Genomic DNA, 17276 nt, shown 5'->3' on the forward strand with positions numbered 1-17276 from the left:
AGTGATATATCACCATCACAAGAGCCCAGCTTCTCTCTGAAGTCAATCAAAATTCTCCTCCATTTAGCCTGCTTTTTTTTTTTTTTTTTTAAGGGAAAAACTGATTTATCACAAGATAAGCAACAGTTTGAAACTTGCAGGTATTGTACCTGCCATTTGAAACTCCTGTACAGGAGAATAATATTAGGAGAGTAAATTGAAGGAATTCAATTCAGATACATTTTGTATCAGCAAAAGGAACAAAAACTAGAAATGAGTCCTGCTTTGGAGCTTTTATTAAAGTTTGGAGAACAGTTAGCACCTAAGTTCAAAGTCTTAAACACAGCTAGTTATTACTTGATCTCTGTCCATGGAAGAAAATTTAAGAATCTCAGTTGATTTGTCCAAACCAATCAAAATTGTCAATTCTAAGAACCCTTTCTTGGATGTTCATGTGTTCTTACATGCATTTTAAGTAGAATTCATCTCAATACAAACACTTGAAAAGGATAGAAAGCAGTGTACGTCTGAAAAGGAGAAAGCTTAAACTGAAAGGGGTTGGGAGAGGGAAAGAAAGCTCTTGACTGATTCTTCGGCATATAAATATAGTAGCAAAAGAATTCAATCACAGGTGCACTTAAATCCCAAATTTCCTAAGCATTTAAGTTCTAATAATTACAGTCCTGCAGTGCCCTCATGTGTCAAATATCTGTGATTACACATTTATCACCAAATTACTTAAATTTGTATTTGTAATTAGTAGCTTTTAAAAAACACATTACCTAATTCAATGATCTTTCAGTACATAGACAGAATGTTTTAAAGGCATTATATGACTTCTTGGGTAACTCTATTGCACAATATTAAAAACAACTAAATGTTTGACAAGTATCTCATACGGAATCTGATAGTTCATAAACAAGCATAATAAAAAAAAATCATATCAGGAATTAAAGATGACAGAAGATTACATAGGATGATCTAAGACATGAACCACTAATTTAAGCCACTAGAAATTTTCTGATGCTCCTGCAAAGATGCTATCATATTTGTTCGAGAGGCAAAGCCAAACCTCGAAACTTAAAGCATATTATGTCCTTTAAAGAAAGCCAACCTTGTTTTTCCTATAATTTTCCCCATGTTAATCAGTGTTTTGTGTTTCCAAGCACAAAAAGCAAGAAAAAAATGTTTATGCTTTAAACTTTTGCAGTTTTGAAGCATGCCATTAACTTCCTCTCAAAAAGAGGATATTAGGTGCACAAATAGCAGCCAATTAAAAAAAAATACATGAAATTGTTTTCTATAAAGACTTACTTAACACACAGGTAAGGTCTGTTGAATTGCTGAGAGGGATTTCTACCTTTAGAAAACAAGAATTAGAGGTGAGAACTATTTGTCCAATGAGAGCAGGAAAAAAAATACAATATAGGATGAAAAATAGCAGCCTTTTCTCTTCAAAATTCGTAACAAAAAACTCCACATGATAACACCCCAAAAAAGCAAAAGTTCAAAACATTTTTAGAAAGTTTCAGTGTAACAGAGAATTCTGAATCAGTTAAGATTGTAGGAAAAATAATTGGGAATGGGCTTTTCAACCAATGTGAATCTCTGCACAGACAGATTGCTACATGATGCAGAATTAGCAGTAGAGAATTACACAGCTTTATCAATGTCTCCGGTAGAAATAAGTCGTAACAAAAAAAAAAAAACCCACAGTACTCCATTCAAAAAAGAAAAAAGGAAAAAAAATTGGAACTTCTGACACTGGTCGCCAAGAGTGGCTGAGCATTAAAATGTATATAATCAGATGGCTTTTAAAAATGCCGTTCTTGATAGAGGCAAAACACTCATTTAGAATTAAAAGAAAGGTAAATATCAAGAAGGCAAGAAGTTTTCATCCTTCTTGCACTAGACATTGTCAAATATACGATGTTGAAATAGATAAAGGATGTTGAAACAAAGTCCTAAAGTTAGATCTAGGATAGCAACTACAGCATTCCTAGAAAAAAAAATCCTTCTGAGAGCAGGGCCTAGAAACAGAGAGAGAACAGTTGCACTGATTAGCTAAAAGAGAACATGTATGAATTCTGAAAATGAATTAAGAGGTGTTCATAATACTTGCAAGATACAATGTGAAATAGATATTTGTGCATCCTGTGATGATCCATGCAAACTAAAGCAGCTGTCATCATAAAAGTGAATGCTTGTGGCCAAAATCCAGATTATTTGATAATTAAACATTTCTTTATTTTTCAGTAGGTGCATGGAATACCAAATAACTTTGAGCACACAGGAGTAATCATAAGCTGGTCACCTCCATCCCTCCTCTTTGCAAAGGGCAGAGTACAAACACAAGTAAAGTCCAAATACAAACTTAACACACTTTTGGGAAATTATATATATATTATATATAAATATATATATATATATATATATATATACACACACACACACACATATATCACACACACAAAATGCAAAATTTAAGGTTAACAAATACAGTTTAACTTTAGCCACAGATTAAACATACTGTAGCTTTACCTACCGCTTCAGTATGTATTGGGTGCACTGCAAAGAGCAAGGATGCAACTACACTGCTCCTGTTGTCCAGAAAAAGCTTGCAGACCTTGAGGAAGACTATACAAACCACCACATGAAAGACCAGATTTAAGAAGTGGTATGAAACTGCATTTAATTCGCTGAACAAGTAGTTTAGGCGAAACGTGAGGACTGTGAGGGGACGGTAAGATTTATGACTCCTCTCCTGAAAAGGAAGTAAGTCACCATCAATTTATAAAGCACTTTTCATTCCAAAATATCTTGAAAAAAGTGTGCATGTACTTCCCCCACTATTCACAGGCATACACCTTCAAAATAAAGACATGAAAATCAGTAATATTAAAAAAACCTAGCAAAATAAAAGGTGGATTATTTAAAATTAACTTGAGAAAAGTTAATTCTGACCACTTTTCCAAACTGTTTTATCTTTCAAATATTTTGATTAATCTCTAATTTTATTCTGTACATCAACATACACAGTAAAATTTTAGTATACTCAGCTAAACGTATTATCTAAAAATTTTTAGATAATACATCTGTCAGTGTAACAGGTAAGCAGAGCTTATGTATAGGTTCTTATACTCCTTCCATGATCACTTTAAAAAAGTTTATATATTACTACCTTCCTATTCATAAATGCATTTACTAAGCTACAGCCTACTGACCTTTCATGATTATATCTATAAAACAGAGGAAGAAAATGTAAGAAAAAATTTGGGTGAAAATTACACATACATGCAAACAAGAAAAACAAGACAAAATATTTAAGAGATCATAAACATTCAAATTAACGTGATTTTCATTTCATTAAATTTAACTTGACTTTCATTTATTTGTAAGCACAAAATCAACACTAGAAATGAAATGTTTTTTCCCCTCTTCCTCAAATTTAGGTGGTCTTTGGAGTAAAAAGATGTTAGAAAACACTATTTGAAATTTCTGAACTGCAGGACTACATGGTATCTGAAAAACAATTTGAAAGCTTTCATTATATTCTATAAAAATGAAGTATCAAAGTCTATTTCGTACAGCTAGCAATTACCATTTCACATTGTACTAATCCTATGAATTAAGGACATAAGGAAAAGTAACAATTACACAATGGAATGCTTTGATAGGTAAAAATATATATGCCTGACAGTTTTTTTTTTTTGCTCATTAATGACACCATTTGTACCTTTCTGAACTTTATGAAAACTTCATCTTGAATCATTGCTACGTAACATCTTTTATCAATAGCTTTAATGTCAATGCATTTTTTCAGACACAAACTCAACATGGGCCACATACCAAAAGCTCTGAATTCAGATAAAGATACTTGCTCAAATAAACGTGATGTATTCAATTCCTCTTCTCCACATTTTGTTGTTTAACTGTGTAACTTTCCTTCCAGATTAAAATTAGAAATAAGTACTATTGCCTAGCTTGTGGAGGAGGAAGGGGAAACAGTCAGGTTTGTCTAATTTCTATACTGCAATTAAATAGTAGACAGTCCTGTGATAAAGGGCCCTCCACACTTTCTACAAGTACTTTTGTTTAGCAATGGGGGGAGAATATAAGCCGTATCTCCTGATGATTTGATAGTACAAACTACCAACCACCAAATTCCAGCAAAAGCAAACTATTCTGTTAAAACCACACTAGGAAAAGAAAGTCTAAGAACTGCAAGCTTATTTCAGTGTTCCATTTCTTAAAAGTGTTTCATAGAGAGTTTACCTCAGACATTGGAGTCCCCCAGAAGTCATTCTGAAATAGATTTTTTAAAGGAGTAGAAGGATGTAAATCTTTATTGTCCAAAATTGCTGAAACATCATCAAAAACAAAGCCACAGAAGAGACTATTCCAGTAGCAGGCTGCCACAACACCAAGTATTAATGCTGCTTCCTTCAGACTTACATCAGCCATCTTCTCTAAGAGCTTTTGTGGACAATATACAGGCAGAAACTTAGTTTTCCTGAATGAAAAAATTAAGCTTAATAAAGTTAAGACAGTTAATATTTTAAAAGATAATGACACTTCATTTCTAAAAATTAAGATCTAAAAGCATCCTCAATTCTCATCAACAGTTTAGTGCACTGTATTAAACATTCTATCCCTTAAAAAAAAAAAAAAAAAGGTTTTTCCAAAACCAAGCTAGATAGAGTCTCTTGGCCACATTTCATATTTTTCTAAAAGAGAAGCAAAATTGAAGATAACCTGTGGACTAATTTGCATCAGATAGCATTCATTTGAACTACACAGCTATCAGTTTGAGAACTGTGAAACTAACTGCTCTAGAACACTGAATAAATTAACAGGCTGACACTCATAGAATTGGAAGTTTTATCCAAGTGGCAAACAGTATGTTAGTTATTCATATTTTTATGTTTAAGTGTGCTTCTCACAAACAATGTTTAAAAAACAATTCAAAAAAAAAACTGAAGATCAAATAAAAAAAGCTTCATAAATGTGTTTAAGGTCAGGAAAAGAAGGCCATATGTAATATTGAAGAATTTCACTTACCATTGAAGCTCACACCTTGTTCATTTTCATTCTTCGTAGTTCATGAAGTCATTTTTTTTCCCCAACTCTCCCATCATCAATGAATGTCTCCTCTAAGGACAAATAGCATACAAAGAAAATACTACAAAAAGACTAGATCTTACATTATTTTCTCCCATTTTACATAATGGCTATTTAATAATTTCTAAGGCCTCGGATGTTTATTATGTTTATTTCATAATAATATACAGGCAGTCAAAAAGGTGAAATTGTTATGCACTGGGTTCTAAGATTTTCCTGTGTGAATATACTCCTTTGCTTTGGAAAAGCAAGTAAGAATGCAGTTACAGGATAAAAGCACTCTTTCTGACTACAGGTAGATGTGGCATGGCTTACTGCCAGTTGCTGAGACCCAAAATATCAAAAAGCTATAGACAGTTGAACAATGACTTCGTTCTGAAAAAATTAAAAAGGCACGACTAAATAAAAGTGTATAGTATTTCCCCAGAAACTAGAGAGAAAACCATCTGTGAGGACACAGAACTGCTAATATTAGCCAAATGACATGAAGTCATAAATACATAAAAACATCAATGTTGTCTATCTACCAGGGTTGACATATTAAAGTTTATTAACTACTTAAGAGCTATAAAATCTGTTTTATTCTCCTAAGACCTGAAATGCTTTTTGTTGCTTGTCTTTAAGAACAGTGTTCAGGTTTTAAGTATACTATCCCATAAAAGCAGGACATAAAGGTATTTTACTCATATAGGTAATCTCACTTGATCTTTGTGTATTGTAGTCCAGAATTGAAAGCATGAAAATCACCTATCAGAAATGGTGGTTTTAGGGTAAGACCTAACCAGTGGTATGGAAACAAATATATGCTCAACAAGGTACAGGTTCAGTGAACTAATAAACATGACAAAGATCATCTAGAAGAAAGCAAAACCAATTCATTCAGTGTTACTCACATGGCCTTGAAGTTTTTCTTTTTTTAGTACTTGTAGGACAGGCTATTGAAGCTGCTTCAATCCAGGAACAGCCTTTCTTCAAAGTTATCACTACCTTCGCATTAATAATAAAAAACAGAGAAAAAACATTTTTAAAATAAACATGAAACATAATTAAAAATCAGCATTAAATCAGCATCAGAGTTAACGAAGAGGCTGTCTCATCAACAAAATATGCTTCTACCCCTCTGGATCAGAGCACTTAAAAACAGAAAGCTAAGATTAGGTCCGAACATATTTGTCTTTTTTCCTGGCAGCCAGAGAAGCCTTATTAAAAAACAAAACCAAAGCATTCTGCAGGAATATATGAAAATACAACCTCCTTTGAACATCACGTCACTAAAGTTAAAGGTATTTTATTAAAAATGAGGAGGAGAAAAATCTGCTATGTCTCACCCTGCTAGAAACACAGTATAGAATATTCTTGTTTGCAACAGATTCTGGACAATGCCTTTCCTACTTTTCAAGACTAGTTATCCTGAAAATCAGTGACATCTGAAAAGGACCTACATCGAAAAAAACCCAATGATTTTCTAACATACTAATCTAGTTTTCTGAAATAATATCTTCTAAAAACTGAGCGGGTAAGATGAAACTATCATGCAGAAATGATCTCAAGGTTTAAAGAAATTCACCCTTAAAACAAAACAAAACCCTCTACCACCTTGTGAGTTGGTTTTTGGTACCTTGAGGCTTCTTCACTAACAATACCATTTTACTGTTCTGGTTGGAGCAGTAGTCCTTGCAGACACTGCTTTCATCCTCAGAGAGTTTAACTGAAGTAATTCTTAAACAATAGTTCAGAAGCCTCTACTGCTGTACAACTACAAGTGGGGTGGGGGGAAGGTTTGTAAGGATAGCTTCCTATCCAAAGAATTTAAGTATAGCTCACAGTTTCAGAAGTCTGTTTCACTGAAGCCTGTCCTAGATCAAGTTTAGCTGGGGGGGTGGGGGGAGTGCTCAGAAAAGCCAACTTTAGCTGCTAACTTTTCAAATACTTATTGTCTCGACTCTTCCCCAAGCAGAATATATTTCAAGACAGCCACCTTACTCACCCCCTAATTCTAGGCAACTCAGATGCTTTCACGAGCCCTCATTTTTGTCCTGACTTTCTTTTCTTTTATCTATAACCTATACATTGCACAACGCTACATGCCAACTATAGTAGGGAAAATACTGCCACTTTTATTTTACCAAAAGGGAAATCTTAAACAGAGAGACTTAAGATTTTTAACCACATCCCAAAAGTCTGTTTTAAGTGACTAGTGCATCATCAGAAAAGTCTGTTTTAGAACTTAACAAAACCTTTACATTTAACATGATGATTTTTAATTGCAGTTTGCCCTTCCCTACAAGCATATCTCATGTCACAGAAATATCAGGATGTGCAAACATCTGAATATAATTTGGGCTTTCAAGACAAGTACTAAAGCACAGATACTCACTGATAATCCCAAAGTTTACTAAATTCACGGTAAGATGTAAACACATCTCAATTAAATATATCACTTGCAGCTAAAACTAAAATAATGCAACAACACTGCTTGATTTACCTCAAACTTGGTATCCTCAAATTCATCACACCATTCTCCCCTCAAACTTCTGCCATGTGCAAAAACACCAACACGGCAACAAAAAGTCACAGAAGAGACCTAGAAGGGCTCCCAATTTTTCCAGAAATATGCTTCCAGGACAAGCACAAAATGAAACTGAGGAAATGCAAGACTACATACAATCTGTATTTTTCATAATACAGTAGTACAAATATTTTTCTCCTTCCAACTTACACTTTGGCACACATTTCAGGGAAATGCATGTAATATATAAGTATACTTATATAGTACAGATAATATAAAGCTAGAAAAATTCCCTTTCGCCTGGACTGATTGCAGGATAGTTTAAAATTCTTGCTGAATTAAAGCATAAATATGTAAAAAGATGTTTTTAGTCCTTCATGTTAACATTGGCAAGGTGGATTTTGAGCAAGACTCAGTATAAGAGTTACCATTTCCTATTTGCTGCCACAACTGGTTTACAACCAGACTCTTGACTAGTCAAAGTAGGTGAACTTCAAACTTGGAATACCCAACAAGCTGAGAATATAAGACAAAAATAGGAAGAGGTTTATAAAAGCTACAGTGTATTTAGTAAGCTAAGCAAAAAAAAAGTCTGCCATTAATCTCACTAATCAAGATAACAGCAATTGCTGTTTGGCAGCCAACACTTTCTCCACACTAACAAAGCTGTTAGCAATCAGTTTGAAGGTGGAAAGTAAGAACCCATTAGTAGTATGCAAGACTAAGAACCTCAAAGACCACAGATGTGCAAGAAAAGGTACGCATGGGGCTACTCAAATGAGTTAAAGTGAGTGAATGCCTTCCCATTCTTGCTGAACAGACATGCTGAAATTTGGTATCAGCACAAATATGGTGCAACTCCATCGCCACTCCCAGTGATGTATATTATGATAAACACCTCTAAAATATGCTGCCTAGCAGCTTGTCATGTTAACACAGGTTTTCCATGAGGGACAACCATATCACTGACTGATTCTACACAGATCAACAGGTCTACAGTCCTTCAAGTCGTATTTTGACGTTAGTTCCCTTTTACTTTCACAGCTTCCAAGACTGCCCATTCACGATCTACAGAACTGCCACAGAGGAGTCCCTGTTTGACTGGAGGAAGTCAGCATAGACATACGCTTTATTTCTAAGACTTCTATTTTATTTTACAATGATACCTGAACACCTCCTGAAGAATATACAGCTAAAAACGATGAGCAGCAAGATATGCCTTGTGAGACAAATTGCAAGATCTCAAGAGCTGCTTGCAAAAAAAAAAAAAAAAAAAAAAAAAACCACCAACAGAATGCTTAAGCTGTGCAAAATATCTGATTGCTAGTCTAATTTTAAGTTGCATTGCATTGAAATCTGCAGCTTGCACTATATTATTTTCTTGCCCATGCAGAGCCACTAATTGGGAAAGACAGACAAGCAGGTGTTCACGATTCAGTGCTCTCTAGCAGGTTTGGCCTGTAAGCCAGTTTTTCTTCCGATTTGTTAAGAACCCTCTGCCAGTGTGTCTAGTCTGCTCCTTCATGGAAAAGAGTGCAATATGACATAAAAAAAACGAAAACACTTCTAGAAAAGTAGGAAAACAACAAGAAGTTTCTTAATCACTATCAGCTCCACAATACCATAGATAGGTGAGGACCACATACTACAAAGCACAGATGACTGCACAAGAAGTTCAAGATATATGCACAAAGGAACACACAGTGACATTCCAATGATGTCTTCAGTTGGGAGATTTGGGAGTGGGGAAGCCACTTTCTACTCATATGGATTTAGGAGAAATTATAAAGCATAAATTTAGGAAGGAATACAGCTGCAATCCCTAAATATGAAACAGCAATTTACCACTCTGGTTAGCTATCAGCTAATAGGCTATCTGCCACTTTAAATTACAATAAATCCTAGCAAGAGAAAATAATAAATTATATCTAGTCAACATAAGTATTTTAAGATCTACTTTTAGAAACTTGAAAATAGATTTAAAAGTTTTATTCTGCTGGGCAATATCACTTGCCTTCTTCCCCTTCCCAGGGGGAGAAGCAGGTTTCACCAAATCAGGTTTCAAAGAAACCTGCGTCAAAGAAAATACTCTATGCAACTCATCCTTTTCTTTTTCAACAAAAAGATATGGGTAGCAACAGTAGTAGAGAACTAGGAAAAAAAATAAAAACTTTTATATGGGGAAAACACTCTCATAATTCACTTAATTTCATTCAAGATTTCCAGAGAAACTGACAGGAATGAATATCATCATTAAAATTCATCTCAAGCTTCAAATCTGTTGCAGCTTTTGAATGAGAGGTCTTACTACTCAAGAAAACACTCAGCATAACTGACATCTTACTGGTATCTCCGATTTAAAATTTGGCTCAAACCCAGGGAAGTAATGAACTGTCAGAAAACTTAAAACTTAGAAATGATTCAACTTGTTTACTGTCCATAACAGAGTCTTACTGCATTCTAAAGACTGATTTTTATTATTCTCATACTCTGAAAATATTCTCATTACTGCTTTTATTAAATATTCACAAATATTAAAAAACATGCCAGACATTTTCAGTCATACCACGGCTTTAGTACAAGATAACACTTTCAACCATAATCAAACTGTTCTCTGTAGACAACAGAAGCAGCAATGAGACCAGAGCCTGCAATTCCATAGGGTCACTTTGATGATCCGTGCCTTACAAGTGCAACGTGAGGAACAATTATTATCTCAAGGAGTTTAATTCTGTGCTATATTCATTAGGAAACAGGTAATGAAAAACAAGCAATTTGCATAAGGATCAGGCAGCCTCTCAAAAAACTTCAAAAACATAGTAACGATCATTTATGCGTGTATCTAATCATAAAATGTGGGTTCCCCACTCTCTTGCTTGGAAATCTAAGCCAGTGAAGGCACAGACACAAATGGAAGAGATCTGCAGGACTGGACTTTCACCTCAGTTACTCTGAAGGCATATGCTTTGATGATAACTGAGGCCCCCTAACTAAAATATATTTACAGCTCACATAGAAGAGTGATGTAAACTATTTCTCGCTCTCAAAAAAAAAAAAAAAAGAAAGAAAAAAGAAAACAGATGAGCAGCAAATTAGTCTATATGGCTGTATTTATGAACACCAGCATATACAATGAGCTGCCAAGTTAATAGTTTAGTCACTTTAAAATGTTATTTTAATCAGCACCTGATGCTTTATGATAGCCTCACGTGCCTTGTCCATTTGGTCCCCTTTTTGTAATTATTTTATTGTTGCTAAACCAAATATTCTGTCTGCTGACTTGATATCGCTGATTAATGATAGAAAGTAATCATGTATGCTATTTCTATTTGTTCTGTTGTTCCTTTCCAACACAGTCTTTAAACTTATCTTCTCCTAAAAATGCTGTCCCAAGGCTTAACTTCAGTTTGAAGCACTTTAGATCCACAGCTGAGATTTCAATGATTGGGTTAGAAAAGCATATGGTAGGCAGTACTTCAGAAGCTGGAAGGAGGAAGAATGCAAAACATGCCTGTACCCCCTCTCCTCTGGCTGTCACCTTAGAGCAGAACAAATTTAACAGACGTTTTAATAGAGCAACCTCCTTCTGCAAATACTGCAGGATCAAAGGGAATGGGAATAATCTGAAGAACTTTCTGCTCCCCAGAAAGTGGATATATTACTTTCTCAAAGCCTCTACCTTTCTCTTTACATAGTTTCTGAAGTATCAACTAGGTGAGGAATGTCAGTTCTGACTTGGAGTCGGAATATGTGCTGCAGGAAGCAGAAGTTTGGTCGTGGTGGGGGGAAAAATAACAACAACTGTGAAGAATTTGCTGTCAACCAGTCAGCTGAACTAACACTCAGACATTTTAGGTACCCTGGTATAAACAAACATCAAAATATAAATACCAAAAATAGATAACAAGAAGATACTGCACTGTTCAGTTTATTCAATACAACTGACGCAACAATCAGTTGAAATACAAACTACACAAGAATAATAAATATCTTAAAATAATTAACTCTTGCAGGACCTAATTTCTCATGTCCAAACCTTTAAATTTTTTTTTTGCTACTAAGCTATACATTTAAGCAGCAACAGAACACCTTCTACATTCAGAACAGTAGAATATAATGTGATTCGCTTCCTCATAAGACACATATGCAAAAGTCATATTTCTAAAATAACGCTGACCAAATGGATCAACACTCCTAATGCTCCAGAAATGTAACAATATAAACTGCATGTTCATTAACTCCAAGTATCAGATGAACAAAAGCTACAATGGGTGACATAAGCTGAAAAGGCAGCCTTTAAACTCCGCTATGCACATCCTTATTTAGTATGCTTGGTCTGTATATGTTTTTTTTTTTTTTTTTTTAAATAACATTCTATTAGATTTTTAATATAGCAGGTTTCGCATTAGCTTTTCAAAACAGCAGACTGTATCAAGATTGATTTAACATAGATGCTCAGCTCTTGTACCAGGGTAGGTCAAGCTGTCAACAATACAGCTAAAATGCGTTCTGGCTCCAGATCTAAAAGTATCCATCCCCACCAAAAGAAGATGTGTTTATAGAACTCTTGTCATGTGATTAGATGGGAGGCAGAACAACAAAAAAAAAAAAAAAAAAAAAACCTTTTCAAAGTCATTCTATATTTTATACATTCTCCCTTTAACGTAGGGTTAACACTTCCATTCTTTTCATTCTATTTTTGTTTATAAAAGTTATTATACCTATTCTAAAATGTCCTTTAGTTCTGCAACAATCCTCTTGATTATCTATACTACACAATTGCAATCTAGACATGGCTGCACTGCAAGTATATGTAATAGCATATTTTTTGTTAACAGGACAACAGGAACATAAATGTTGAAACTCATCTTATAGCAAGCCAAAATAACTCTATGCAGAACTCTTCCTCTGTGGATATCCGCCATCTATAAAGCCCTTCAAAGTAAAGAAATCATTGATTTACGCTTAATAATGATGAATTTGATTTTTAGCCATGTTTCCCATTCATGAAATACAGCCAGTCTCTTTTCCTGCCCTAATTAAAGGGTTTTCTTTTCTTACACAATACAGAGCTATAAGTAATCAAACTCAGCCAAAGTATAAAAGCCTTTACCTTTGCTTAAGAATTAAGAGTTAAAACATGACTGAAACAAGTTACATAACTTTAAGGAGTGCCAAGTGTCTTCAGTTCTGTCAGCCTTCATTAAATATAAACACTGATTAAAAGATAGCAAAGAAACCATGCAACCAGAGAAAGCCTGAAGTCAGGAAAGTTAAAAGATTAGGATCACCCCTCTCCTTCAGTAGAGAAAGCCAACAAAAAAAATCTTGAGTTTTCAACATGCCTGCTGAATAAATACAAAGACATAAACACAATTCAAATGCTTGCCCTTCCCCCCTTTTTATTTCAAAAGACACATTCATGCTCAAATAGATAAAATACAGGATGCCAAACTTTGGGGGCCATCCGACACCACCAATGGTCGCTCACATTACCTCGCAGGCCACTGACAGAGGCAACAGATGTAACCAGTTTACAAATGCAACCCTTCCCCCTACCATCCTTTGAGGGCTACTCATTATACTTATCCAGACATACCTACACAGATAGAGACATGGGCAGTGGCGCAACCCCCGCGGGCAGCCGCCCTTGCGGGAAAACCCACGCTGCCTTCAGCACTGGGGCGAAGAGCGGGACGAGGGCGGGGGACAGAACCAACGGCCGCCGCTGGGAGCCCCCAGAGGCGGCTGCGCGGCCAGCACGGAGGCCGCACCGGTGCGCGGGCCTCCGAGGCCAGGGCGGAGAGGACACGCGCCCCCGCCGCGGAGGACGACTGCGGGCAGCGTCGCCCCCCGCCGCCCCCTGCGGAAGGGGGAGGTCCCCACGCTGCCGCCGCTCCCCGCCCTACCTGAGGCCGCGGAGGCCGAGGCCGCGCCCGCGCCGCCGCCCCACAGCCCGCTCCGCGCCCGCCGCACACCGCCGCCACAGGCACTCCCGCCGCACTGCGCACGCGCACACCAATCCGCAAAGTCTGCCGGGAAACCGCTCAACCCGCCGCGGGAGTTCTCCCGCCCCCCCGGGGTATGCCGGGATCTGTAGTCCCGGGGAGCGCACAGCATGCTGGGACACGTAGTCCGCCACCAGCAGCGAGGCGTTGCCGCCTTTGCTGCGACGAGTCGTTGGCCAGACCCGCGCCGCCCTCCCTGCCGGCGTTTCCGCAGCCGCGGGGGCCGCGCCGCTCCGGGGCGGCGGCGGCGGCGAGGCTCAGCTGGCACTGTGGGGCTGGTAGCGCCACGGGAGGCTCGGCCCGCCCCGGAGCGGAGCCGGTGGGAGTGTTTGACGGCGTCGCCTAGCAGCGGCCTCCGCCGCCATCGCGGCCCTCGCGGAGCGGTGAGGTCGCGAGCGAGAGGCGGCGCTGCGGCAGGGACCGCGGTGCCGGGGCTCTGCCCTGCCCCCGACCCGGCGCGCCGGGGCGCGGCAGCGGCGGCCGTTAGCGCCGTTGCAGACGCGCCGCGCTGTGGTGGCGGCGGGCGCGGCGCGGGGAGGTTTGTGGTGCGGTGCTTGGGGCTGCGCCTCACGGCTGCGCCTCACGGCTGCCTCCGCGGGAGGGCGGACACCAAGCAGCGGGGGCCGACGAAGAGGGGGCAGAGGGGTATCTGGGCAGCACCTCGGAGGCGTCGCGGTCTGTCTCGCTGTCGCCCCGCAATATACAGATTTGAATAAACTGGGAACCCTGCCCAGAGTCTCATTTTGTGTGTGGCTCCGTGGTGTGGCGCAGTACCGTGTACAGGAGAGCTCGTTCTGGATAACATAGTTCGTAGATCAGAAGGAGCTTGATCTGGGATAATCCCCTCCAGAGAATATAAACAAATAAGGATTTAGCAGAGCGTGTCCCCTGCATGAGCGTGCTGCTTTTTAGTATTTAGCCTTGCTCAAGGGTACATTGCACGGTGTTGCACATTACATATGCCGTTATGGATGAGGAGCGGCTGCTCCTTAGGCTACTTAATTGCACTGTGATGAAGCCGAGGGATCGGCATGGTAGTTTACCTGTCTTCACGTGCCTTATTGTAGGCAGCACTGGATGGCATTAAAACACGAACTTTCCCACCATACTTCCCATTTTATCTGCCTTGCAGAACTTTCTAACATCAGACCATTTGAGATATGCTTGCTTTCCTAAGCAAGCCAAGAAAATCTTATGTTAACTGAAGTCAAATGCAAGTATATTTAACTGTTTTTATGGAATCACAGTTTCCTCTCACCACAGATTTCTCAGCTAACGAGTACACAGTGTAGTGAGGGGAAGAGATCAGCTAAATTTTAGGATGGAAGACTTTTCAGTTGAATAACTTATCTTTCTTTTATTGCCCTGAACTATGTATATACTGTGGAATATACTGTACAATTAGGTTGTGTCCCCAACAGCTTATTATAGTTGTCCCCCCCCCCAAGTGAAGTATTTCTCATTCACTGACTGTGGCCCATATCTTTATGATGCATTATGATTTTGTGGTATTTTCATTTGTTCTCTAGGAAAATCAGAAAAGCAAAATGTATGTATGATATTGTTAGGAAGCCATAGATTATATGGAATGCATGTTTTCTAAAACATTTAGTAAACTCTTAATAAACAATACAGAGAGCTGTCAAGTTGTGTACATCAAAGATGAGAAGAGGTTGATTTTCATCCTCACTTAGGATTTCAGAGTTTTCCAGTTCTTTCAGATTGCATAGACATATTTCCTGGGGAAACAGTATCACTTCAGCCTTTCATTAAGGAAGGAAATTTCAGTTTTTGAGTCTTCGAACTGCTGAATACGAGCAGGGTGAATGATGAACAGACGTCAAGGTATCACGCTCAACATGGGGCATTGTTGTGCATTTGAGAGAGTTTTTTTTGCATAAAGTACATATCTCAGTTGTGTCTTTAGTTTATTTAATATAAATGAACTAAATGTCCTAATTAATTTTATGTCTATCGTAACTTTCTGAACCATTAAATCCATATTTATAATTTAGGGCAATATATAAGTAAATTAAAAATGTTCCCTTTTAAACTTGACAGAATTCAGTTTTTGAAATATTGCTGATACAGTGTAGGAGCAGCTCTGAAAAATGTAGTAACTCAAGACTTATATTTTCTTTTGCTTTTTTCAGATACTGTGTTGACCTCCAGGCCTATGGGGAAGTCACTGTGACCCACAAGCAAGAGCAGAGAAACTGTAGAACAAAACCTTGCACTACTTTCTGATTAGATTTTCATCAATTACCAGGTTGTTTGCTGTAATTTTTTGATTCAGGTACTCTGATCACAAGGAAAGGATATTTAATACAAGAGTTCAATATCTTAGAAATAAATGTCAAGAAATAGATGTGCATAATATCAAACTAAAGTAAGTGCTGTGCTTTAAATATAAGAAATGGTTTTTTGTCACTGTCAGGAGATCTCTGTTACAACAACTGATTCAAAGAGCATTCAGCTGTAAGAATAAGCCTCTATCCATTGCTAGAGGGGTGCTGCATTAGGATTTTGGGAATGACAGAAAGAAATTAAAGTTAAAATATAGGTTTCACATGAGTGATCTTCAGTATTTGTGTCACAGATTCTTGGATGAGCATGATCTAATTTTTAACTTAAAAAAAAATAGTTTTATTTTAGACCTTTTTGTTACAGTAGACTAAAATGTGAACAGAATGTTAGTATGTGTTATAAAATCCATACAGCTATTTAATATTACCTTATGTGTTTCACTAGCCTGCTTCTATTATTTGACAAAAAGTTGATTGACAGTGATAACATCTTATAATTGTTATTTTTATTCCAGAAAAAATACTATAAATTCAACATGGCACCCTTTTTAGATTGGAAGAAGTTGATGAAAGTTGATCCAGATGCTTTGCCTCATCACGAGGAACTAGCGGATACATTGTTGGAAACTGTGTCCAAGGTACTCAAGGGGAAAACAGCGAACACAAGGGTTTTGTTATGCATTCTTCCCTCAACTCTCTCTGGTCCTTCATGTAAATAAATGATTTTTTAAATTTCATTGATATTTGACATTTATTTAAAAATACTGTTGTCTGTCTCTAGGTTGATGGAAAAGACTTAAAAAATGAAGCTTCTGAACAATTGATACATCTTTTTAAAATTACTCAGTCACTAATGAAGGTTTGTAGTGATCCTTACTTTCTACACTTCTGTAGTTGTGTTTATTTTTATGCAAGTGAAAGCATGGACACTCCTTTTTTTCCTTCATTGAACATACTGCTTACTCCTTAGAGTAGTTATATGCTAAATGTGTGCATGCGCCAGAATTCCTGCTAACATGGCTAACTGTACCAAAATAGTTGTATAGTTAGGGAAGTTAAGTTTTATAGGTGGAAAATGCAAAGAGATGCCTCAAAAATGGTAGAATGTTGTAAATTATTGGTAATGATTTTGACTTAAATAGAAGTTTTTGTGGCAGGCTAATGTTTTAGAATAACCTTAAATGCATAAAAGTCACTGGTTCATGGAAGAAACAGCCATCCTAAAACAGTTTTTGTAAATCTATCATGATATCTTGTATTTACTCATAAATGTACTGGAAGCAAGAAATGAAAGCTGCAGAGGTCAACACATTGCTTTTAGAGAGGCTTTTTTAGAGATTTTTCTCAACCATA

At 37.5% G+C, this 17276-nt stretch overlaps 1 protein-coding gene and 1 long non-coding RNA gene across 6 annotated transcripts in view; one reads left to right on the forward strand and one right to left on the reverse strand.

The window, feature by feature from the left end:
* TMTC3 (transmembrane O-mannosyltransferase targeting cadherins 3) overlaps nucleotides 1-13627 on the reverse strand; it is a 36712-nt gene extending 23085 nt beyond the window's left edge. Inside the window, exons 1-5 of one of the 4 annotated variants that reach the window (XM_085305951.1) lie at nucleotides 13519-13627; nucleotides 5994-6083; nucleotides 5041-5132; nucleotides 4255-4455; nucleotides 2525-2743 (exon numbers count right to left, since the gene is read on the reverse strand). In XM_085305951.1, coding sequence (XP_085162077.1) covers nucleotides 2525-2743; nucleotides 4255-4455; nucleotides 5041-5043 — 423 coding nt within the window. In that variant the 5' untranslated portion in view covers nucleotides 5044-5132; nucleotides 5994-6083; nucleotides 13519-13627. Of the gene's footprint in view, nucleotides 1-2524; nucleotides 2744-4254; nucleotides 4493-5040; nucleotides 5133-5993; nucleotides 6088-13208; nucleotides 13485-13518 lie in introns of those variants that run through there. The other 3 variants (XM_085305949.1, XM_085305952.1, XM_085305950.1) reach the window with 3 other exon arrangements.
* Nucleotides 13628-13789: 162 nt separating this feature from the next.
* On the forward strand, nucleotides 13790-16776 carry LOC146595333 (uncharacterized). 2 transcript variants are annotated; one of them, XR_014895962.1, is made up of 4 exons: nucleotides 13790-14000; nucleotides 15771-15913; nucleotides 16439-16561; nucleotides 16705-16776. It is a non-coding gene; the product is annotated as an uncharacterized LOC146595333 (long non-coding RNA). The 2 variants fall into 2 exon arrangements; XR_014895963.1 differs by having other exon boundaries at nucleotides 15771-15886.
* Nucleotides 16777-17276: the final 500 nt, after the last annotated feature.

This window comes from Rhea americana, unplaced genomic scaffold, assembly GCF_003343005.1.
Source record: "Rhea americana isolate MKP2758 unplaced genomic scaffold, rheAme1 scaffold_229, whole genome shotgun sequence".
NCBI lineage: Eukaryota > Metazoa > Chordata > Aves > Rheiformes > Rheidae > Rhea > Rhea americana.